Source organism: Diadema setosum, chromosome 3 (genome assembly GCF_964275005.1).
Source record: "Diadema setosum chromosome 3, eeDiaSeto1, whole genome shotgun sequence".
NCBI lineage: Eukaryota > Metazoa > Echinodermata > Echinoidea > Diadematoida > Diadematidae > Diadema > Diadema setosum.
Genome location: NC_092687.1, coordinates 18046191 through 18072175, shown reverse-complemented (window position 1 = coordinate 18072175; position 25985 = coordinate 18046191). Strand labels below are relative to the sequence as shown.

At 39.1% G+C, this 25985-nt stretch overlaps 1 protein-coding gene across 1 annotated transcript in view; it reads left to right on the top strand.

Annotated features, from left to right (window-relative positions):
• Positions 1 to 25985, top strand: part of LOC140246659 (uncharacterized) — a 189622-nt gene that overhangs the window by 101784 nt on the left and 61853 nt on the right. Inside the window, exon 6 of the mRNA XM_072325997.1 lies at positions 8415 to 8695. Within this exon, the coding sequence (XP_072182098.1) occupies positions 8415 to 8695 (281 nt within the window). The remainder of the gene's footprint in view (positions 1 to 8414; positions 8696 to 25985) is intronic.

The following is a 25985-nucleotide window of genomic DNA, read 5'->3' as shown; positions in this document are numbered from 1 at the left end:
CAGAAATGAAGACGCTGACTGCTTTTTCCCTCATTTTGAAAGACGTTAAGACATACAATGCGAGCTTTGTAAATCATATTCCCGATACCTCTAGGTCCGATATCGAGGCAGTTTCACCAGAGAATAAAATGCTGTGCATGTTGTTGTCTTCATTCCTATATCATCATCACAGACGTTATAGTGATTGGGATGAGGAATAGGAATGTTTTCAGAATTTTTGGCAAGTCACAACAAACAAGGATGATGACGTGGCAGCTTCATCATAAGAATGCATGAGTTGGGGCTCAAGGGAGCAGAACAAAAGAAGAAAGCATGCAGGGATTCTACACAGGTGAACTTGTTAGGCAAGTGGTACTGAGATGACATTCTGAAATATATGTGAGGCTCCTATGCCATCATCCTTGTTCAGTGTAAGTTGTTTTGGATTTTTGAGAGTATCAGGGCAATTCCCTGCCCCCCCTCCCCCGGCAAAATACTGGTTAGTGATAAGGTTAGAGTAAAGATTAGGATTAGGGTTATGTTTAGGGTTAGAGTTTGGGTTTGGTTAGGTTCAGGATTAGGATTAGGATTAGGGTTAGGGTCAGGGGAAGGGTCTGGAGTAATTGCCCAGGGGGTAATTGCCTTAGACCCATAGTAGGGCCCTCCATGACATGAAACTATGAAAATTGTCTGGACTTTCCCTTTAAGGAAAATGCACACTTGCCTATAGTTCCTCTCATTCTGCAGGAGGGCTCCCGGATAGTCAAGTGTCTCTACTCGTCCTATTAACAGAAAGGCTCCCTGATTGAGGAACATTCTTTTGCCTAGTAAAGTGCATGCGTAGCTGATGTATATCTCTGTGATTACCGAATGGAACCTCCTCAATTTTGAGTCATTAATGTTGGAAGCCTTAGGGATTCTGGAAGCCTTGGGGATTCTGGGGATGAGGGGGTGGGGGGTTGGGTTAAATTTTAGGAGGAACACTGACTTGAAATGTTAGGCCCGTTCACACACAAGGGAAAAAGTGAGATTTAAAAATTGATTTTCTTATCGCGATCAAGATTTTGAAATTTTTTCCTGTGTGGACAGAAAAATTTCACTAATTTTCGCGATCCTAATCGCGATCCAACTCGCACTATTAGTGCGATTTTTCAGAATAATCGCGATTATTTTGCCAAGCGTCGTGTGTGTGAGCGCGATCGAGATTCGGAAATTGGTATTTTTAATCCCATAGTTCGTAGCGCGTGAACGTCAACATTATTGGGAACGCAGGGTCAGTCTTCGGTCATGCAAGTTTCGCGCATGCGCAATTTGGCCACTGATCGTTTTTTCCTTGCTGCGAAGTGCGATTTTTCCTTGTGTATGAACGGTCGAAAAAAAAAAATCGAAATTTGGATCGCGATTGTAATTTCAATTTTCATTGTGTGTGCACGGGCCTATTATCTTTCTCTCTCTTCTTTCTTGAACCTTTCTTGAAAAAGCTGGATGCTTTGTGATGGAATGCTCTCTTTGCCAACTGGCACAAATATCTGGAAACCAATTGTCTTTGAATAGAGATTACCTAATACCTGCTGTGTCAATACGGCCTTCCTGTTGGACCCGTATAAGGCACAGTGCTGCACCTGAGTGGACTTTTCCAATCTACAACTAAGTCAAGTTTGGATGGCTTACTGAATGCTGATGATTAAGTTAAGTGCCTTGCCACATAAAGGCCCGAATTCACAAAGGTGGTACAAATGAAACCATGGTTTAAACCATGGACAAAAACCATGGAACGCCAAGTGTCGCATGGAATATTTCGTTACGAAATCAGTCATTTCGTTGATGAAATGATTATTTTGTAACGAAATGACAACATTTTGTAGCTAAATGAACATTTCGTCCACGAAATTATAATTTCATTAACGAAATGGTCATTTTGTCGACGAAATGACCAATTTCGTAACGAAATATTCCGTGCGACACTTGGCGCTCCATGGTTTTTGTCCATGGTTTAAACCATGGTTTCATTTGTACCACCTTCGTGAATTCGGGCCAAAGGGTTACTCAAGACTCTTTCAATGAGGTGGTCTAGGTTGGTTTGGGTGGGTGAGGGATTGAGGAGAGGGGGAGGGGGGAGGGGGAAGGGGGAGGGGATGGGTAGGATTAAAACTTCAAACTTTGAAGTTAACAGGAAGCAGGTCACCAAAGGGAGAAAAAGTAATCTGTTGCCGATGTTAATTTTCTTCTTGATTTATTGACCCGAACACATGCCGCGATTGTTCACATCCTGGTAATGTGCGAACTGTAGTAGACGGGGGAGAGAGTCGTTTTGGGGCCCGGCTGCGAGTGCCGCCGGAGGGGAAGGGAAAGAGTTCACAGCGGCTATAAATACGAACTCGTTGGAGCCGAGGGTCCACTCGCAGGACTGTTCAGAGAACGATTATCGCCAACATTCGTGTCATTTGCGCGTGAGTCAGACATATGTGGTTGCCTGTGTTGAGGGTGTGGGGGAAGTAGTCTCAATCCCAGAGGTGTGAAAAACTGCGGGGGAACATTTCACCTTCTATCTTGCCTTCATTGCGTGGGCTATACCTCTCCAGAGAAAAATCATTAAAGAGCCTGGAAAAGAGTCTATCTTAGTAATGGATTGACCTGTGGCCATCCAGTCATAAAGCTGTTGTCATCCTCTGGAGACTACAACAGCGACCTTCTTGCATGACTCCAACAAAGTCTTGTGCATTTATGTTGGCAATTGTCTCTGTCATTCTCATTCAACAAGACACTATTTGCTTCCTAATTATGCTTTTATTTTCAACCAACAGTATCATATTGATGTTCAGATTTTTAACCCGTTGAGGACGTATCTCGGGCAAGTGTCTACCGGTATAGGAAATGCGTGTTGTAGCAAAATCAGTCCATCCTCAATGTGTTAATAGCTTGTTTATCTCTGATGTCAGGCATTTCAAGGTAGCAACAAGGCTGTGAGAGCCAGACCAAAGTTTATTGTAGTCATACAATTTGGCTGCTCACAGGTTCTGAGAACTACCAAAATTCACTTTGAAATCTTCTTTTTGTGTATGTGGTAGGTTTCATTATTTGATGTAAATACACGCTTGCTGCAGTTTGGTGAAGACATTTTTTACGATGTAAGACTTCAAAAGAGAAAGAAAGATTAAAAAAAAACCCTGAGTGAATGGGGGAGTGAGCCTAATAATGAGCAATTTTGAGAGGTTCGTGCCAGATTGAATCAAAATGAATTTTCACCACCAGATCTGTGACGCTCTAAACCTCATATGAGCGTCACTGCTGTTGGAAGAATTTGGATTCATGACGGAGTTGATTAACTTTGACTTTCTCTCTCTCCCTCTCTCTCTCCTCTTTCTTTTTCTTTCTCTCTACTTCGACAGTTTTTTTTTTCTCTTTTCAGCTTGATGACCCTTAATATTTCTGTAGAAATTTGAATCTTCACAGGATATTGATACTGTGAAACCAGAAATATTCTTGAATTGGAGTTAACAGCCTTTTTTGTGGCATGAAACTTTCACAAATTCCCACTGGCATTCAGTGCATTGCGTAGAAAGACAAATCTTGGCTCCTCACAAAATTTGCAAAAACTTTCATGCACATAATAATTTCTGGTTTGACAATATGCTAGAACAAAAGGCTACTTATTCACATCATTTTTTTTTTAATTGAGTAGAGAAAAAAAAAACACACTGAAAAAAAGGGGGGATGATAGGGAAGAATATGTGTAGGATACATTGACGCACAGGAAACGCAAAGAGAAGGAGTGAAAATAGATTGAAATGCATCATTCCGTGGCTTGGCAATTCTAGGACTTTGTGGCTGGCTGTGTTCCACGTTGACAGGAAGATGACAGTGTTTCATTCAAAGTCTAGCCAGATTGATTTTTTTTTCTCTTTTTTTTTTCCTCATGTGTGTGTAAGAACTTTCAGACCTATCAAAGATCTTGATTATTTCTGACTTCTGTACAAGGATTTTTGATTTGTGAATGCTAAATTACAGCTATTTATCAATACTATGTAAAAAAACCCACCAAACAAACTATTCATTCATACATTTAAAGGGTGTGTACAGTTCTGGTTGAGGTGAGGATTTAGCTTTTAACTTTTTGCAAGATATTCAGAAACCACTCTATGAGATGTCAAAGAGCATGCAATTTCAAGGGGCATCAAAAGTTTATTTGATGAAAATCAGTTTTGAAATGACTGAGATATCCAAAAACAAGGTAAAACAAAGAGATCCTAATAAAAGGCGTGGCCTGTCGCCTTTTATTATTATCACATTTTTGGAAATTTCAGCCATTTGAAAACCAATTTTTATCAAATAAACGTTGAATCCTTCTTAAAATTACATGCTCTTTCATATTTCATAAGAGGTTTCTCATTATCTCACTTACGAATGTTCAAAACATGAATCCCCACCTCAACCAGTACTGAACAACATGAAAGCCTTCTCAAGATTTGCTTGACATAGCCACAGTTGATGTCATGCGATGACTTTATTCTGGAGCAACTGGTTAATAGCAGTGCTGCTCCTTGCTGGTTCAAGAAACGAACTTCCATTGAACCGCTGAAGACGAGTCCCGAGTATACTTGGGCAGGTGTCTATGGGAAATGCGTGTTGTAGCAAAATCAGCGTTAAATACAACGCAACAATGTTTTCATATCTTGGAAATCATACCTCAGGAAGCTGGAACTCTATCTCCCTGGTTATACCAAACTTATTTGCCCCTCTGCACTTTAATATAAAGATGATTTAAGTTCTGTGTGAAAAGCTCTGTGCAGCTGGAGTGCATGGATAGTTGAAAACTTCATCCCTGTTAAATTCATCTATCTTGATTGCCCAAAATTTCTTTTCCTCCCCCCCCCCCCTTTTTTTGGCAAAGCAGACAAGAAAATACCTCCTTTTGAAGTCCTGTGGGGAAAAAGGAAACACACGTTGAGTGATAAACTTGGCACTGAACGGTCTGGCGTAGTAATGAGTATCCTGAATGAGTTCATGGTTGAATGATATGGGCTAGTGATGAAAAGTCCTGCGTGTTTGGCTGGGTAGACTTTGTTCCAGGATTACTACACCATTCAGTCAATACCTGTTGGAGGTAGAATGGGACATACTGCCCTCTATTGTGAGAAGCTATGCAGTTTGCTATATCCAGTAGTGGTTACTCCCCTCAGACAAAGCAGACCACTGGATTTGTGTGTGTCTCTACGCTTTGTTATGGTTGGATATCCCTCACTGTTTAGTTGGTAGTGATATAATGTTTATCAGCTTTTCTTCCCAATATTACCCCAAAATATCCCTTTTTGTTTGTTTGTAGTTGTCAAAATCAAACATTCTTGTTAGACTTGCAACATTACAGTGCCAACAATGAGAAATGCTACCAGTTTGTTCGGTATTGTTGTAGTCACTGTTAGTTGTTTCTGTTGCAAGTCTTTTGATTGGTAGTGGGATTGGAATTTAACACATTGCTAACTGCAACCTGATGCAAACTGCACAGCTGAAAGGGCTACTGCATTTGGATTAAAAAGAAAAGAAAAAATCTATTAAAAACTATGGTGTAGATGCTCTTGGTAACAGTCATTCTGAAAACCCTTTCCCACTTTGCTTACACAATCAAACCTGTCTTAGCGGTTGCTTGCTGTATACAGCTACTTAAAAAAAAAAAAAATGATGATGATGATGATGATGATGATGATGATAATAATAATAATAAAAAATCCCCCAACCCCTGAGAGAAAAGCCATGTTAAAGATCCTGTTCCTAATGGCCACCTGTCTATAATGACCACTTGTTTTTTTCTCCCTTGGGTGGCAGATATAGTCAGGTTTGTCTGTATTTTCTCACTTTTATCAGGGACTGGTTGCAACCAAACTGTTGTGTTTGCTTGCCCAAGGCAAATACTTTACAGCAAGAAATGTTGGCGGCATGAAATTTTCGCAAATTGAAGCCAATGGCCTTTTTGGTGGCATGAAATTTTCGCGAATTGCCATTGGCATTCAATGCATACACTGTAGACACTAACCGTCCTGAAGTTTAAAAGCATGCAAACTCTCCTGGTTTCACAGTGTTTTTTTTTTTCTTTTTTTTTTGGTTATTTTGTTATTTGCTTGTTTGTTGATTTGTGTGCATTTTCTTTTTTTTTTTTGTTTTGCTGTTGGGCTACTAGCTGTTGGGCTTCTACTAGCCCATGGAGCAGACAATCTTGTGTGCAAGGCAAGAAAGAGAAGAGGGGCAGAATGTGACTTTGTTGAAAATAATGAATGTTTGTTGCAAAGAATAGAAATAGAAAACATTTCAATGAGTATGATACTTGCATTTTATGTAATTCTTTTGTTGTTGTTATCTCTGTTTTTCACCGTCCTTCCTGAGGACAGATGATATGTCGTCCAGCCATTTTTTTTTAAAATTCATTTTGGCCATTTCGGTATGTGGCCAAAATATATCTCAGCGCATGATGTAACAGTTGCACATTTATAACAGTTGTATATTTATAACAGATGTACATTTATAACAGATGTACACTCAAATTTATGAAAGTTGTACATGTATAACAGTTGTACATTTATAACAGTTGCACATTTATAACAGCGTTATTTATAACAGTTGCACATTTATAACAGTGTTATATCTAATAACCATGCATGTGTTGTGTTGCTTGTCTATTTATCTAAAAAAAAGAAAATATCTTGATTGATAACATACAAGTATTGAAGTAGTAATTGCACATGTGTGTGTGAGTTTATGTGTGTGTGTGTGTGTATATATACCTGCTTATTTTATGTGGTGATACTGATGAAGTGAAAACGCGTATTTGCGAGGAGGGCATTTCAATGTACTTTTAATGTTGTTACTTCAAATGGGATTTGTTGTTGCGTGAGTTGTATTGTTGCTGCCATACAGGTAATGATGATTGTTGTAAGCTGCAGTGTGTTGTTGTCTTCTGTTGCTGGAGGTAGTTGTTGTTATTCTCATGTTTAGATAACACTCGTCCACAAAAAATCACCTATGGTATATACTATATCTACTTCATTAACTGATGGTACATTCTTCACATGTTCTAATTCCTTTTCCTCCACAGATAAAGAATGAATGCATGTGCTGTCCAACGTGTGTTATGTAGCTATGGATGTTTATATAATTACATAAAATATAAAAAAAAACTTGTCAGTGCTAACAATGTGCATACTCTCTAAAAAAAAATGAGTGAATACAAAAAAAGAGTGAATTTAGAGTGAAATTGGAGTGAATTTTGAATGAAAATGTTCATTTTCACTCATTTTAGAGTGACCTCAGAGATCATTCCAAAATCTTTGTCACTCCAAAATGAGTGAAAATGAACATTTTTACTCAAAATTCACTCAAATTTCACTCTAAATTCACTCTTTTTTGTATTCACTCCTTTAAGAGTGAATATTTTCACTCGATTTTGTTCAGAGAGCACATACTCTGTGATAAATTATTCTTGAAGATGTAAAGAGCATTGTAATCACTTGCTCATTTTCTGTTTTCTTTCATCCAGCATTGTTTGTTAAAGGACAATTGATACTGCGGCAATATATTTTTATTCATTTCATCAGAACTCCATCAAGCCATTGCTGATCAAACAACAATGCATATTGTGTATTTTTATCAAAACATCAACAGTGCATTCCAGTATAAATGCATTCATATTGTTGAACAAATGCTTTTACAGTTTTTTTTTTTGTTTGTTTTAGAAATGACAAATATGTCATAGACTCTTGATTAATTACAATGCATGCTGTTTTTTTTTTTTTTTTTTTTACTAGCAATATATAGTTTAGTGTGCGGAGTCATTCCAGTTACTCCCTTGTTTAGCTTTATGTTTATGATTAGAGTTCATTCAGGCAATGAAAACAGAAGAAGTAAAATCATATTCAAACTCAAAATGAGAAAGATCTTGAGAATGTAAGGTTTCATGTTTCCGTATTCAAAAATGTGCTTTGTGGTTAGGAATTTGATTAAAAATTACTCTGTGGTAGGAAACAACAACAACCCTGTAATATGTGAAAAAAAAAAAACACATCTAGGGACACAGAACTGTCTAAACATGTATGGTATTAATTTTTGGAGTTAATCTGCATCTTTGGTCTGCTCACTATCCATAAACACATCTGACATATCTTGCAGAAGGTCTTCAAATTTTTTACAAAAATCCAGACCACTTAATTGTCATTTATATTCACCTTTTGCATATTTATCTTTTCGTGGGACAGTCATCACAGCTATGTTAGGAATTGTTCACTGCATAACCTTTATAAAAAATAAACAGTTTTAATAGAATACCTTTTCTTTTTTGTAGTATTGTCTTTATCAACATTTCTGAAATAATCCATGACGTAGTTGTTACCATAGAAACGACAAATCAATAGTCGATTCTAAATATTCTCCTCACATTTTTCCCTCTGCAGCAGAAAATGAGGGTTACCGCCCCGGCCTCACGAGGACCAGGTCCAGCCGTCTGGACTCTTCCAAGTTTTCCAAATTCGAGACCTCTTCCAATGCCTCCGCCCAGTCGTCCGACAGTGAGGGCTCCTCCACGGCCTCCAAGCGGCACACCTATACGGGCCGCCTCAACATGTCGCGCTTCTCGCAGTTCGAGCAGAGCTCCTCTGACAGCATAGATAACGCAGCCAAGCCGATCAAGCGCAACTCGGCGACGCGCTCCAAGAGTCTCAAGTTTGGCTCAGCGGTGAGTTTCTGAAAAATGCATCCCCCCCCCCCCCCCGAAAAAAAAGAAAACAAAATTGACAACAGGTTCATTCATAATGTTAGTGAAATATCACAGCAAAGGAAACAGAAAATTGCAATGATACATGAACAGTGTGATTATGCTCTTTAACAGTCACTGTGACAAAAAGCCATGTAAGATATTGCTAGAAATTTATCATGAACCAGAATGTGAGTGTTTTTGTTGTTATTGTGTTATTGTTACTATGTGTGAAGTTTTTTTTTTTTTTCCATTTCATAATTGACAATTGGCAAAAACTCCTGATATTTCTCTTGCGCCATACAATCAAGAGTTTTCTTTGCCTTGTGAATGGAAAAGGTCTAACAATGTATTTTTTTAAAGGTGTGGTATTTGTAAGAAAAATATGTTATAGGCCCTATAGGTGTATTTCATTTATATTCTCAATGAATAGTATGCCTATGAGTAGTTTATCTATTGTAATGATCCACCTTGTGAAGTTGGGAAACATTCATGAAATTGATTTGATGGAAACAAGTCAGAAATGGTCATCAAAGCCCCTAGTTTTTGTTTTCTGTAACTGTCTTTGTTTGGGAGGAGAACCTAAGGGCCCACTGCACTCTTTGTAAAATTGTTGTTACTCTGTTGCACTGTTCAGCTGGAAAAATAGTTTCTTGAATTGCAGGGAAGTACATGTATACTTTCTTTGCACAATCCAGTTGACTTTTACTGATGGGAGAGTGAAACATTCTCATAGACTTTTTTTGTGTGTGTGCATGTGTCAGGTCTGAAAAGCAAGACTACTTCTATCTCCCGAACCACATGTAGTCTACCATGGAAGACCTCTTTGTGTCTTGTTGCAACAAGCGGTGTTCTGAACTGTACTCTTGGTAATGCCATGATGTAGAAGCTGTGGATTATGGGGAAAAATTGAATAATCCTTTTAAAAGTTCAGAATTTTTGTAGTTTCTGTATTCTGATCACTGGATAAAAAGGAAATAACCATTTTTTATGTCATAGTGGCACAATTTATGATCATTAAAAAAGAACATAAAGAGAATTCAAATTATTTTCATTTTTCCAGCATAATGAAAGAACACTTGGCTTATCTCATTAAGGAGGCAGGAAGAATAATATCACCCCAAACAGATTATGTTTAATAAAAATAAATTGAAAAGGAATGTGTAATATTCTCAATCAAAAAAAATAATTTTCTGGAATCCCGATTTGCATGATTCACAATATAGTGCCTGCATGAGTAGAAACTGATGGCACTAAATGTGACCGCCAGCAAAATGTATCCAACTGCCAAACTGCAAATTGCAAATGACTGTCCAGTCAGCAGAACCTAAACTATCTGGGATTGGTTAGAAAATCACCCTTTTGCATGGTAAGGAAATGAAATCCCTGTGATTATTTCTTGGGATTTAACTAGTTATCATTTTTTTTAGGCATTAATCAAGGACAATGGAAATGTTTCAGCCAAGCCATGTCCTGATAATCAGGTTGTGGTGCTGTTTAGGCAGTTAAATTTACACATAAAAAAGATTAACACTAAATTTAGTTGCACTTGAGTCACATTCCCTGTTAAAAGAGCTGTATAATTTCCTTAGAATTTCGCCTGTCCTTCATAGATTCTTGAGAAATCACTCCCCAAACTGGCGCTGTGATTGTTTGTGTAAAAACACTTCATTACCATGTCAAATCTCTGTTCATGATAGTGTAGGCCTGATTAAAACGCAGTTTCAAAACAGATCTGACGCAAGGTTTATTTTTGTATACCCACAGGGGGCTGGCCTCCCCCCTCCTTTATCTCATTAATGGAATAATCCGGTGATATGATTGGCAGATGGTAGAGATTAGTCTCCTTTTCACATTCCCTAAAATAAAACAGTTTCTATTCTCAGACGATGAGATACATTCATTGGTTACCTAGTCAACGGATGGATTAGTTGCAAAGAGGAGTTGGAAAGTTTAGACAACCATTGTGGTTATTATGAGGAAATCGTTGATAATTGGGTCCGGGAAATCATGACATATTAATTTACAGAAGGAAATTAGACTGGAAATGTAGCCTAGAGTTGAGGAAGTAGGAAATAGTGAAAGTTGAATGGGTTCACAATGGACATGAGTGTGTTCTGTCTGTGTGTGTCCCTAATTTATGAGTGTGTGTGTTCTGTGTGTTAATGTGTGTGTGTGTATTGGTAACCAGTGATTGGGCATAGGGTTACAGCCATCTCCTGGTAGTGAGTGCTCACACACACTTTACAGTTTATACGAAATTTATGCAGGGTGCATGCTAGTCTAGTGTTTCAGAGCAGTTTGTTGTTCTACATATTGAAAGGTCAAGAAAGATTAGTTCGTAGGAAGCAGTCTGCAGCACATGTAACTTATTCCCTGTTCTCGTAACAGTGGGTGTTTTCTGACAATGGCTAGATAACACAGGGTGCTGTTTTGATGGATACTTACTGTACGGAGCAGGAAGCGAGCCGGGTATGTATCGCTTCCGGACTGACACTAGTAGACTACTCAACCCTGCCCCACTGTGTATGGTTACTCCAATGTGTGCTGTAAGCATTGCTCACTGGGTGCTGCAGCTATTTGTGCCTTGAAGCAGACGACAACTCAATCTCTCTATTCATACCGCAACCAGCAGGCTGCTACCACCGAAAAAGGGGCAGTCACATTTTTCCTTTCTCCTGGCGGACTCGCTCCCACATCGACTGACTAAAATTGTGCAGATATCCATCTCTCCCTTATAACGACCATGTCTGGAGACTGATATAGAAAGGACGTACGGACTACATACGGCACATGACCTAAGTGCATAGGCTCGCACATGCCTCTGACATCCCCCCCCCCTCCAAAAGTTCCACACGTGAAACTCATCATCAACGCAGCCAAACCCGGCCATCGTCTCTCACGATCGCTGTAGCCGCGACGACGTCGTCTCACACACACATGACCAGCCCGATGCTACTGACGTCTCAGCTACACACCCTCCCACGTGTTCTCGACCCGACCACGGCATAACGACTCACCCGCCAAATTTGACCCCCCCCCTTTTCAATTCCCAACTCTTGTTTTCTCACTAACAACGTTGACTCATTTATCCAAGCCCAATGCTGCTCTATAAGCACCACTGACCGCTAGACTACCTTCCCTCCCGGCTTGACAGTACTAGTAACTCGATACTGTGGCACAAACACCAACATCAGGCCCAGTTCCGACTTCTCTATAGACTCTATATTTCCATCTCGACGACTCCAGCGAAGCAGATCAAGATGTCCGCAGAGAGCGAGAAGAAGCCTCGATTTGTGAGTAGACGCTGGACGCCATCAGGGAGTACTAACTCTTTCGTATATTTCGGATTTTCCATACTTTCGTTCTTTGTTAGTTTGACGATTATCAATCGTTGGTCCGTTTGAACAGGAAACTGAGACTGGTAGTCTTATATGTTTGCTGTGAGCAAGAGAGAGAGAAAGTATAGATTATGTTGTGATATATCGTGTAAGGACATTTCCGCATCAATGAATCTGTGGAAGATAGTGAGAAGATGTAGTAATAGTGTAATCCTCAAGGGTGTAGGAGGCCTATTGTTTACTACCAGCAAAAAGATCCAGTGACCGTGTTTATATTCCAGGCATGTCACGTTGAACACGGAACCGACTCCCCCCGTATTGCTGTATCTGCTGTATAAGCTGGGTTTGGGATTGATCTGCGACAAATAATGGGTGAAGTGGAATAGATCGGAGAGCATGCACCCCGCTGGGCTTCCTGTAAGCTGTGTGTCAATCCTATTCCTACTCAACAGTGACTGCGGTTTCGGAATCAAGTCTGTCGTTACCATTTGGAACTTACTTGTGTACACATGCTGGCAAATGCAATTATCAGACTTGGTAGTCACAACTGTATACTGTATATGCCATATATTTTAAATAGCGAGTCTAGATTTTTGCTAATCGGGATTTCCCATGATTTCGCGAGTGCTTTAATTCGCGATCGTGGAGTACTGAACTGAACGGAGAAATGTATACATGTACGTCACATTCATATCGGGATCGGAGTCAATATTTTCGCGTGTCTTTAATTTCGCGAATGGAACCTGACTTCATGAAATTTGCAAAACTAGAAACCTCACGAAATATTTGGCATATAGGCCTACAGTATATCTTATGTTCAATCTTGAAGGAGATATTGTGTGACTTCAAAACAAGAAGAGCAGACAATAATTCTTGTATATTCTACTTTTTGTGCCCCTTTTTCTTGTTATCTTGTGATGTGACTTCTGACCTGGTTTTTGAGAAGTTTGTGATTTGATCATCTGTAGCATGTTTTATTGGCTTGGAAAATGTACCAGCAAATTGCAGATATATACCCCTCTTGCTATCTCTCCTTTAAAAAAAAAATAGAAAGCAACAATCAAGAACCAAAATTTCTTGTCTAAAAGAGATGTGCTCCAGTGTCATAGCACCATGTAGTTCAGCAACAGCAACAAAATTGTAGAGAGTTGAAATGAAATAGATACTACTCCCACCCCTTCCACCCTCCCCCCCCTTCCACCCTCCCCCCCCCCCCCTCCATAGGTGGGAGACAATACAGAAGAACCAACAGGGCATTATTCTGGGGGATAATCATTCTCTTCTGAGGCAGTTAATATGGCATTACTCTATGGAACATCAGTTTAGAGTACTTTTTCATCTTCTCTGTTTTTTTTTAGATCGCAGGACACCATAGCATCTCACTGCTCCATACAAAAAGGCACCAGGTGCTCTGAGCGCCCCTTTATCAGCAAAATGACCCTCTTCATTGTGCCAGTAAAATTATCCCCTTGAGCCACGATTCTCCCATTCTAAGGAGCTACTGTGTGAAAATGATAGCTTGGCAAGCCTGCCATCCGCCCTCGTCACTCCGAGAGGAGTATGATCGTATATGGTAGGATATTTTTGACAAGCAAGTTTTGTGTGTGTGATTTCAACCCCCCCCCCCCCCCCTTTGTGGAACATAAACAATGGAAAGCAATCATATTTTGTACTAGTAGTTGTTGATTGACGGTAGGGGCAGCTCATATTCGCTCATTGTTTTGTTGACGTAATGTGGTTGCTCAACAACATACAGTGAATCAACATCCAGGAAATGAAGGTTATAGATATATGCAGCCACATTATAGTCTCCCCTCTATATCTATGGCCCTTCATGCAATTTTTTTTTTGCTCAGCTGACTTGTCTTGTAGACAAGGGATCATTCCTTTCACTAGTCTCAATTCAGACTTTGACTGTGAGAAAATTTCTGCTGGCACACTGGCACAGAATATACTAAGAAAGTAATTCATTCAATTGAGTTGTAGGATGGATTTAAATGATAAAAGATGTATGGGGCACATTTCAATTTTAGTTAAGATGGGGGGGGGGGGGGGAGGTGGCATAGAAAAATAAATTTGCCAGGCAATTTCTTATTGATTTAATGTAAGCTCTGTACCAGTACATCGTAGGTAATTTGTGAGTATGACTGCGTGTGTGAGATAGATAGATAGATAGATAGATAGATAGATAGATAAAGAGAGGAAGAGAAAAAATACTGTTCAGAGCCTCGTGGAGAGACTACTGTGAAATTTTGCTACACGTGCCTTGAAAACCAAAATAACAACAACATTCATCTAGGACAGAGGCATTTATTCTCAGTGTGTGCATGTGCATGGAAGTGGCACATTGATTAAGGGTTTTCAGCTTGCTCGGGCTAGGCCGTTATCCACGGTTAATTACAGGCCTCTGCTTTATAAAGTCAGCGGCCTTTGTGACAGGATCCGAAAGTTGGTTCATTTAGTGTTAGCCTTTCTCAAAGGCATAATTCCATTTTTTTTGGTAATTCTTATTTTATCCCCTACACAATTGGATACTGACTGTGAGTACCTAAATGGTATTATGGTCACTGCTTGGAGGATGGAAAAAACCTTCCCTGAAGGAACCAAGGTCCTTTAGTACATTGTAGGAGGGATGGGTGGATCTAAAGTACGATGGCCCTTTTTCTGCTGGAGGATAGTCTTAGCTCAAGACTGATGCAACAGAAGGCAAGAGATGTGTTTGTGTTGAGAAGAAATTTATGCTAGGTATTTGCCATTGTGTGTTGGACTTCTAACTACCCAGACTTATATTTTACAAGAGTTGTTGTTACCATGGCAATGGTTAGATGAAAAACCAATCGGGACATTAATGCTACACATCTATGGTAAGAAGACCCTCATGGATTTGCCACACAAAATTAGTGTCTTTATGGGGAGCGTAGCTACATGCCTGACTGCAAACAACAGAAGCTTGGTCTTGTATTGGATAGTCCCATGTACTAATATCCAAGTTGGTATTGTGAAGACTTTTGTTTAGAAGCTACATTTGTAGCTTTCAGTAGGGATTATCTGCATTCTGTTTTTGTTTTGCAATCATTTTTTGTTGGATAGGCTTCTCTTGCTCTGACTAGTCTGTACAAAAAAAAAAAAAAAAAAAAAAAAAATGGATGGATAATCAACTCATGGCTACATTTCTGAAATGCCAAAAAAGTGCGATAGCAAACATGTTTAAGCCTGAAGCATATTTCTTTATAGCTGATAAATGCAGAGCAGTTTTGAAACACATTCTTAGCTTGGACCTGACCATACCAGCCACTGCCAACAATTCATCTCTGCTCCTCCATTTTCGGATTAACGAACCTCTAAGTATAGGGAATTTGTGCGTTTAACGACCCTTCGGAATAACGAACTTTCAGAATAGTGAACCTTCGGAATAACGAACAGCACCAGGTCAAACTGCCCAGTGGAACTTGCACAGTGACAAGGCCTCTTAATCAAACTGTGACAGAGTTGATAGCGCAACTACTTTAGAAATGCGATCCAAAAGGCATTTCCAAACAGGTTTGGATAGTGGGTATTGAAATGCGTTTCAAACATGGGAAAGTTGATATGCAGCCTATGTAGTATGAAACTCCTCAAGATGATTGCAAAGCTGTTTTCACTGTCAGAGCTAGAAAGGGAAGTAAAGTGTGGTTTTAACACAAGAGCAGGAAATTGGAGACTGCAATCAATTTATCGGCCTTTGTTTCCTTGTCGATGGATTAACTTCTTCCTGGAAGAAAGGGACACAGTCTCAGCTTTGCCTAATTCATATGAGGAAAAGGAAGGGGAGAAGATTGAGCAGAACCTGAAATTTTCTTAACATCACTTCCTAGTGGGAAGAAGATCTGCCCAAGGAGGGGTGTATTTTGATCGCCTTTTGAAGGAGAGGTTGATCAGATCTTGAAGATCCTTCAACCTCTTTAGGACTTGTTCGCAGATTGCCATGCTGCATAAGTGCCTCAATGTCTTGGCACTGATGTGTAGAAACTAAATGTCACTGAAGAAATTTTTTAAGAGCTGAAGGAGGGAAGGGGGAGGGGAATGGAAAGTTTGGAGTGCTTGTTAGTCAAGGAGACAGCACACTGTTGTTTAACCCGTTGAGGACGGACTGATTTTGCTACAACACACATTTCTTATAGACACCTGCCCGAGTATACTCGGGACTCGTCCTCAACGGGTTAACCAAGTCCTTAGCCTTGGGGAAAAGACACAACATTTATGATTTTGTTTACTGTAAGATAAAGAAATTGTGATGTATTTTATGTAGGGCCTAAGGGATAGTTAAATCCTAAGGTTATCTCATTGTTTTACACGGCCTTACTGAGAGAAGGACGTGGTTCCTGGATATGTTTGCTAGAAACTACCAACATAGGAATATGTAGGACTACAGGATCTAGCAATTTTGCACTTGAGTGGAATAAAATAACTCAATGTGCATAGGAAGAAGAGGGCAACATACACAGACAGATCTATACAGATTAATGCCTGTGGACCTTCAAAAAAAGAAGAAGAAATGAATCAATTTTACCAACACATATAGGAATATGTAGGACTACAGGATATAGCAATTTTGCACGTGAGTGGAATATTTTCTATTCAACTCAATGTGCATAAGAAGAAGTGGGCAACATACACAGACAGATCTATACAGATTAATGGCTGGGAAGCTTAAAAGGAAGAAATGAGTCTGAATCATGACCGTGAATTGTCTTTTCTTTGAAAGCCCCCGTTGTTCCTTGTGTCACGTTTATTATAACAGTGAAAGGAAGGCAAAATTTTTCATGATTTTGTTGTTGTTGTTGTAAATACTGGTTTATCAAAAAATACCTTCAAACCTGAGCTGGGATTTTATAGCATCTTTGTGCTTGTTATCTCAAGGTGCTGGTACCAACAATGATGGTGGCAGCTGGCCGCAAGCTTTTTTTTTATTGATCCTGTTGTGATCCCCCCCCCCACCATGTTGTTGGATGTAGGAACAACTGGCACTATGTTGGTATGCCAGTGTTGTGTTGTTGATACTATACCAGCTACTCAGCACGATGCTGGTCGATGCGTGAGCCAAGTCCCTCTATTTGTTAGTGCCCTATTTGAATGGAAGATCAGTGTTCCATGTAATTGTGCCCTACTTTATTTATGAGTGCTCCTAATTTGATAGATTAGCAAACACACACACGCACACATGCACAAATGATGTGCCCGGTACCCGTATAGAATTATCATCATTCATTCTTTGTGGGGGGGGGGGGGGGGGGGGAGAGGAGAAGGGTGAGACAATGCAGCTTTAAATCGAAGAGTGCACAGTTTTAGATTTACTGTTTATCATTGGGAGAAGTGATTTAATTTTTTGTTGTTGAGATATTACATTTGATGCATGTGTGTAGGTCAGTTGTATCACAAAACATCCTACCATCTAAAAAAAAAATTGTAATAAAGCCTGAAACATTTCTATTATAAATAACTGTTGTTCACATTTTGTATCTAGTTAACAGTACTTAACATTGATTATACTTATTCAAATATTTTAATACATTGGTTATTTCTATCTCTAAAACTCACATTTCAGAACTATTTTGAAGCACTAAAGCAAAGTTTTTGTTTCATCTGCAAATGGTAAAATAATGCCTTTGAATTTGTGACACTGATACAATGCAGTGTGTGCACAGTACAGTAGTTAAATGAGTAATTGATGGTGAGTGCACCTCCTACTGTGCATCTTGTGTGCTTCACCACTGATTAATGCACTGACCGTTTACCAGGGGTTCTATAATTCTCCCATTTCTGGTGAAAGATCTCCTACCGTGCCAAAAGACAATTTTGTTTTTACAAACCTCCCAACTCCAGCTTCATTTTTTTTTATCATTCATTTGTTTTTTCCATTTCCAACAAAAATGCAAATATTTCTCAGAAATTGAATGTGATACATAAATTACACCACAATACATAATAAAAGATATGTTTATAGAGTATTTTACGTGTGCAGAAATGCGGAAAATGGGGAGAAATGCAGGGTTGATGTTTCCCGCTTGAGCAATGTGTACTCCAGCTAAAAATGCATTTTCCATCCTTAGAATTTGGCTTGAAAAAACCCCCCAAAAGAACAACAGCAATATTAAATGTAAACAAACAACAAACAGGGATGTAAGTAGCCAACAGCACTGCAGTAGTATAATTGGGTGCATTCCAACACAGATTATGGTGACTATCTACCATGCGCTGTCATACTTTTCCCTCGTTTTGTGTGCTTTTGTTTGCACACAGTGTAACTTTGTATTAATTTTGTACAAGATATGTATACTTTCCAGTACTGTTGTATACTTAGGGTTGGTATCCCTGTTTTCCCTTCTTTGTACTGCATTGCTTAATGCTCTCGCAGCTCTTGCATTGGTTGCACACGTACTACGATAGTCTAGACTAGGCAGTGTGTGGGTTTCCCAAGGGTAAAACATGTTATACACTTCTGTCCATAGGTTGTCTACGAAAAGCTGCACTCTGAAAAAAAAAATGCAAGAAAAGAAGATGTACCAGGAAATAGCTTATCACTATCGCGGTTTTTCCGCCTAGCCTCCATGTGATCTGTATTCTGAGCTCCCGACTTAGTTTCAGCAGGCTGCTTATCACAACATTTTCATTGTCTCATATCCAGGATTTTTCTTGGAGATGATAATAACATTCCCCCGTGTCAAATACAGAACTCATCAAGTTTTTCTTCCTGTTAACCCATTGAGGACTAGTCTTGAGAATACTCAGGCACATTTCTATGGCAAATGAATGTTAAAACAAAATCAGGCCATCCTCAATTGGTGAAGAGCCATTGTCAGGGTGAATTTATGTGAAAATATTTGAGTGGGATTCAAAATTGTGAATATTGAATTTATGTGAAAATATTTGAGTGGGATTCAAAATCAAATCTTTGTTGTTTGGGACTGATTAATAAAATAAAATACAAGAAGAACAGATATTGCATAGTTCCATTCATTAGCCTCATTTAAAGACTCTCCCATTATTGCCCCTCTTAGCTGGAAGTTGGTACCAAATATTGATCATGGGTTTATTACCTGCAGTTGCTTTAGGAAGGAAATGTAAATTGTAGTCTAAATACCATTCTAATTATTCTACAATATTTGATGGAGGATGAGGTCGACTGCTTACGAAAATGTGTGTGAAATTATCATCGCATGAACATGACTGTGGCACCTCAGTGTTATGAAATTTGACACCCCCCTGTGGGCGATGGTGTCAGCCCTGTCTGAGAAGAGGGGCAGCTGGTGACACCCACTTGGACATCGGACATTCCATTCAAAGGGGGGGGGGTGACGAGTGAAGGCATGAATGGGTGGGTGAAGAGATATCCCTTGACTATATAAGAGCATATAGAAGAAGATTGAAAGATAAGCAATGAAGATTCTTCAGTTGTTAAAAAGTTTCAACCAATGACCTCAACAAACTATCAAAGAGACCAAGGACTCTTCCATTGATTTCAATGGGGGACCTTCAACCTGATAATGTGAAGGAAAAGAGAAGACGATATATGATGATGCATTTCCTGTTTACAGTAAAGAATATCGCAAGCAAATACCAGCATTTTTGTTGTTGTTCAAACACGCACTAACAACTAATACTAGTGACAAGTTTGTGATTTTTTTATTTTTTTTTTTAATAAAGTGGCAACATTATAAGTTTTTGTTTTGTTTTGGAAATATTGGATAGACACTAAAACTCAGTTGCAATTAGATCTGCTCTCTGGCAGACCCAGTGCATAGTTCAGTAACAAACTATATCAACCAGGCAGATTGTGCCATACAATTGAATGAAGAGCCCTTGACTAACAAAGAAATTGTAAGCAATGTTCACTTTGTAGTCTGTGTTGTAGTGCACATGGTTGCATCATACTCCGCGCGGCCCCTAGTGGGCGTAAAACTAAGGAAGGACACACGACAGGTGACACATCGTCGCTGGTTGCTCGTTTCCGAGATATCCGGAGGCATTGGCTGGTTACTGTCTGACAGTCATGTAGCGATTGCAGCGTGAGTGTCATATCTGTTCCATGGAAGAGATGATTCTTTGTTGGCGATGTCTTTTACTGCTTGAAGATCGCAGGGGAGACATTGATATTGAGATCTCCCCTTTCTGCACATGATGCTATAAAGAGGAATGCCGTTAGTCACAGAGTAGAATGCAGTCATTTGCAAAGAAGAATGCAGTCACTCACAAAGAGAAATGCATTCATTCACAAAGTAGAATGCAGTCATTCACAAAGAAGAATGCAGTCATTCACAAAGAATAATGCAGTCATTCACAAAGTAGAATGCAGTCATTCACAAAGAAGAATGCAGTCATTCACAAAGTAGAATGCAGTCATTCATAAAGAGGAATGCAGTCATACACAAACTAGAATGCAGTCATTCACAGAGAGGAATGTAGTCATTCTCAAAGTAAAATGAAGTCATTCACAAACTAGAATGCAGTCATTCACAATGAAGAATGGAGTCCTTCACAGAGAAGAATGCAGTCAATCACAAAGAGGAATGCAGTCATTCACAAAGTAGAATGCAGTCATTCACAAAGAGGAATGCAGTCATACACAAACTAGAATGCAGTCATTCACAAAGAGGAATGCAGTCATTCTCAAAGTAAAATGCAGTCATTCACAAACTAGAATACAGTCATTCACAATGAAGAATGCAGTCATTCACAAAGAGGAATGCAGTCATTCAAAAAGAAGAATGCAGTCATTCACAAAGAGGAATGCAATCATACACAAACTAGAATGTAGTCATTCACAAACAGGAATGCAGTCATTCTCAAAGTAAAATGCAGTCATTCACAAACTAGAATGCAGTCATTCACAATGAAGAGTGCAGTCATTCACAAAGTAGAATGCAGTCATTCACCAAGAAGAATGCAGTTTCTCATGCCATTGCAGCTAATGATGTGGTGTAGTATTCCAGTATGTAGATGCATACATTTGAACAAGAAGATCTTATGAAGTGTACAGGAATTTATAATGTGTAGCAAACAAGCATTCTCCCTGCGGTTTGGCATAATGAATGTGAGGTCTTTGATAAACCTTGGCACTGTAATCAGCAGTTCCTGAATAATTTTTTTTTCTCCAGATATTTGAGTATAAAATTGCCATTTTCATCAAGCATCAAGCCATTACACCAGGTAAAATACTAGCAGTTTACAAACTTAATACCCCCCCCCCAAAAAAAAAAAATGCTCCTTAAAGTTGATTCTCAAGAACGAGAACTATCAATATGGCTTGAAGCGACATGTTTTCAGTTTCTGAAATGTATTATGTTATTACGAACTTCCCATGTAGAAGAATATGCAATGTTGATTGCGACATACATTCTTCAAAGCCCCAAATCTGGATAACATACTTGGAAACAGTGTTTTGAGGGTTAATGTAGGATAGTAAGGGTGATTAGATGGCCTTAATATATTATTTCCTGCTTGTAACACACGCCCACAGACTTGCACACTAGCTGGATAGCTCTCTGATGAGGAGTTATCATCATACGATCCTGTGGTAATGCTAAGCATCAATGGGGTTATCTAGTGCACATGATTTAAGTCAATGATCATGATCTGTTTTAGACTCCTTAAAGGGCACCATCAGGCAAGGACATTGTTTTTTACTTACTATGTAACAGGTACAATGCTGTACCACAACTGATTTCATCTCAACAAATTTGAATTGGCTCCGTGCACAATATGATAACATGATTATGGGTAATCTTTTGTCAGGTTTACGCTCTGCTATAATTCATGATTATGTGCAATCATGCCATGTATACACAGCGATATATGGGTGGCCCCCGCATTCACCCAATCCGTCCCTACCACTGTGCATGCATACAATATATGTGATAATAAAGCTTGTCTATACATACTGCACATACTTATGGCCCTTTCTTTGTAACACTTTTTGTAACATCATACTGTTTGAAATTTCAGGTATGTGACAGGCAAGTGATCACAATAACCAACTAAATAACCCTTGTATGAGTGATGAATTTAACATTTCTAAAAAAATAAAACCAAAGTGATATATTAAGGTCCATGATCAGTAGTTTATGGAAGTGTATTGATTTCAAACCTTGGTTTGGCATTCTGACTTTGAACTATGTTCATCACTGCTTCAAACCACAAGGTTCCATACTGCTCACAGTCCCACACATTGTATTTGATGTCTCTTTGTCTTTAAACTGCCACAATTGCCCATCAGTCATTCACAGAAGCAACAATTTACATCTTCTGTCATGCCTGTCTTGTAGAAGATTTATAGATTCTGACTAAAATATAGTGTGTGGTTTGATGTCTCTGTCTGAAGGGTAACAGAGGCATCATCATTATTTGTTTTCTTGAATCCAAACCTGGAGAGTAAAAGGCAAATACAGATGGGAACATAACAGATGTCGGCATGGGGAAGAAGAGATGGGGCCACTCCACCGAGAATGGTAGAAGATGCGACAGAATAGGCAGGATGCAGAGATTTGCACTCCCCCTCTCATCCCTCCAGCATTCAGGAGGAGGAATTCCTGCGGAATTACGTGATGCGTCAGACATTTTGAATAGGTTGAATGGACACTCTCTTCCAGGAATTTGATGGAGGATGACGAGGATGATGGGGGGGGGGGGGGTGGGGAGAAGGGGGAGGGAGATGGTGGTAGGAACAGACAGCGAGAGATCAGTGAAAGATTGAAATATAGTGAGATATCAAGTATTAATATTAAAGAGATATACAGGAGGAGGGGGAAAATGAAAGGGGGAACTTAAGGGGGGGGGGAGGGGAGAACTGAAGAGGGAGGGCAGAAGGGTGTGGGAGATAGTGGTAGGAACAAACAGTGAGAGATCTTAGTGAAAGATGGAAATAGAGATATATTTTAGTGAGATATCAAGTATTAACATTGAAGAGATATACAGGAGGAGGGGGAGAACTGAAGGGGGGGGGGGTGGTTGTATGAGATGGTGGTAGGAACAAACAGTGAGAGATCTTATTGAGAGATGGAAATACATGTATTGTAGTGAGTTATCAAGTATTACAGATATATACATTAAAGAGGTATACATTGTACGTATATAAAAGAAGTCAACATATATATGGAGAGATAGAAATAGATTGAGAAAGACAGATGTACAGATTAAGATAGATACATACTGAAAGAGATGCAATTTTGATGGATCTAAACAGAGGGGTGCAGAAAGTTGGTCATGAGTGGAGAGAAGTGGCAAGATATTGAGAAAGAAAGTAACATATAGATAGAAAATAGAAGATAAAGGGAGATAGAGAAAGATATATAGGGAGACTGAGACTGACTTAAATAGAGCTAGATAGGAAGAAACATGTACAGGGAAAGATGGAAGAGAGAGAGAGGCAGAAGAAGGGTCAAATGGACGAAAAAGAGATATAGATATAGATATAGATATAGATATAGATAGAAAGAAAGAGATAGATAGATAGAGAGCGAAATGGAGAGAGGTAGAGTAATTGAATAGACAGAGGTAGATAGAGAGGAATGAGAAGAAGCAAAGACACGTAAGAGAAAAAGAGGGGGAGATGAAAGGAAACAGTGAAAGAGATAAATGGAGATGAAAGGAGTTTAGTGAGAGAAGGAGAGAGAGAGATAAAGATATATGAATGATTGGATTAGAGAAACAGCGAGAGACTGAGATTTGAAGAGAGATGTTTTCACATGATGACAAATAATGGGATTGCCTCAGTGACATCAGCTTAGTGGAAGAGAAGCTGATTATATCGTCTCCTCATCCACGAGAGCATCAAATTGGTTTAAATGGCATTTTCTAAATTTGCCGACTCCTATTAAGCCGTTCAAGTCTGGCCCCGAGCGTTATATAGCTTGGATCCATGGAAACTTCATCGTGGAGCAGAATGAGATGAGTTTCAGTAGGTTAAAGAGCCTGCTAATGGATGTTTGTGTGGTTTCAGTGCATCTATGTTAGAATAACGCATGGATTTTAAGGACTGGAGTATTTCTTTGAACATAATGCATACTATAAATATTCATGATCCTTTTGTACCATCGAGAAGCAGAACCCAACTTGTGAGTGGAATATGACACCAGGAATTGAGGTGGCTGAGTCAATGTCTAGACACTGGCTAATATTTATAACAATTGGCCAACAACATTTTCATATATTTATCCTCTGTAGCTCTCCATTAATAGACCATTTCTGTGATGCATTCAAATTCTGTATGTGCATTGTTCACAAAAAGTTGCCGGAAGCTTGCTTTGCCTGGCAACAGCTGATGAATGCTATTATAAAGTAATTTCTACATAAGAAATTTAATTGGAGGGAGCAGATGAATGAAATGGTTCATTGCAAGATCGAAGAAAAGGAAGCCCTTGAATTTTAAAACATTAGAATAACAGTCTGTTATATCTATACACAATCACAACCAAAAGTTGCAGTAGTTTGGAATTATTTCAGTTATCCCCAATACTCAATTAACTTAACTGCATTTTTGAGACACAGTTTTCTCTTGCAATCTGACTTGCAAAACTTGCGAAAATAAAAACCTTGCGAAATGTATGGCATTACAGGTATGTGGTTGCTACAACTATTACTGTTAAGTGATAACATATGAATCAACGATACCGTAACTTTGATATAATTATTAGGTCTGAGTTTGATGAAATTTCAGTCATTTGGTTTGGTTTGGTTTGTCTGACTTGACTCTCTATAATAAGAGCTTGTGAACTTGAACATGCTGATACAAGCCATCCATTGAGGAGCAGATACGCTGTAGAAGATGATTGTTGCATAAAAATGTGATGGCATCTCGAGAGTGCTGGGAAACTATTAGGGTCAAGTTGTGGTGTATTGTGCTCCAGGTTGACCCTGGAGGGAGGTCCACAAAAACATTGGGCTCTGTGCTGCCAAGTGAATTTAGCAAGGAAGATTCTTGAGATAGCTTTAACCTTGCTTTCACACGCTTGGAGAGTGCTTGATTTGAATGCTGAATTACAAACGCGATTGCAATCATGATTTGAATGATCATTTGTTCATATTACTAAAAGGTTGAATAAGTTGAAAGGTAATAAGCTCAAATCCCAAAACATGATTGGAGGTTAGTTATGTTCACACGGTCATTTTGAAGCTTAATTCTGGTGAAACATGATTGGAAAACACCTCCGGACTGTCATTTGAATCAGGATTGGAATTACAGTTCAAATCACCCTCCACGATTCCAGTTTGCATTCAAACTCAAAAATGCATAATTTGAAACATCATTTTAGTGATGCATTATTACATTCAAATTAAGCACTCTTCGTACGTGTGAAAGCTAGGTTAGATTCTTGAGATAGCTTTAGAGTGAAGAAGAGTAGGAAGGGGTGTGTCCTCTAGTAGATTTCAAAGCCCAGGCTTTTATAGAAATCATATTTAATAATTGTCATCGATGCTGTATCTTTGCTCCATCGAGTCTTGACTCTTCAAGGCAGGGAACGATGGTTTCCTCTACAATTTGGAATCTGGGAAACCAGCTCTGCGTTGAATAGGGAGACAAGTTCTTTTAACATATGACACACATACACACATACACACACACACACATGCGAACCATCCATCCAGACTGGATTGATTTTGCAGATCTATCAAGTTGCTTGTATAAGTATGGTTTTATTCTAGGTCTGGATATAGAGTGATATTGATGCCCTTTTCTTTCTGATGATTTAAAAGTGAAAGCTAAGCCTTTATATGCATGTTTCTGTGTCACATACACTCACTCTCTCCCTCTCTTTCTTAATAGTTCCCTTTAAGTGAAGTGGACCTTTAATTGAGCTGGGAATTAGGGAGCAATTTTCGTTATCCTGATTAGAGCTGTAATGTTCAATGTCACCTCTGGCCTTTTAGGAATTGGGTTGGCGATTATTATTGTAGGG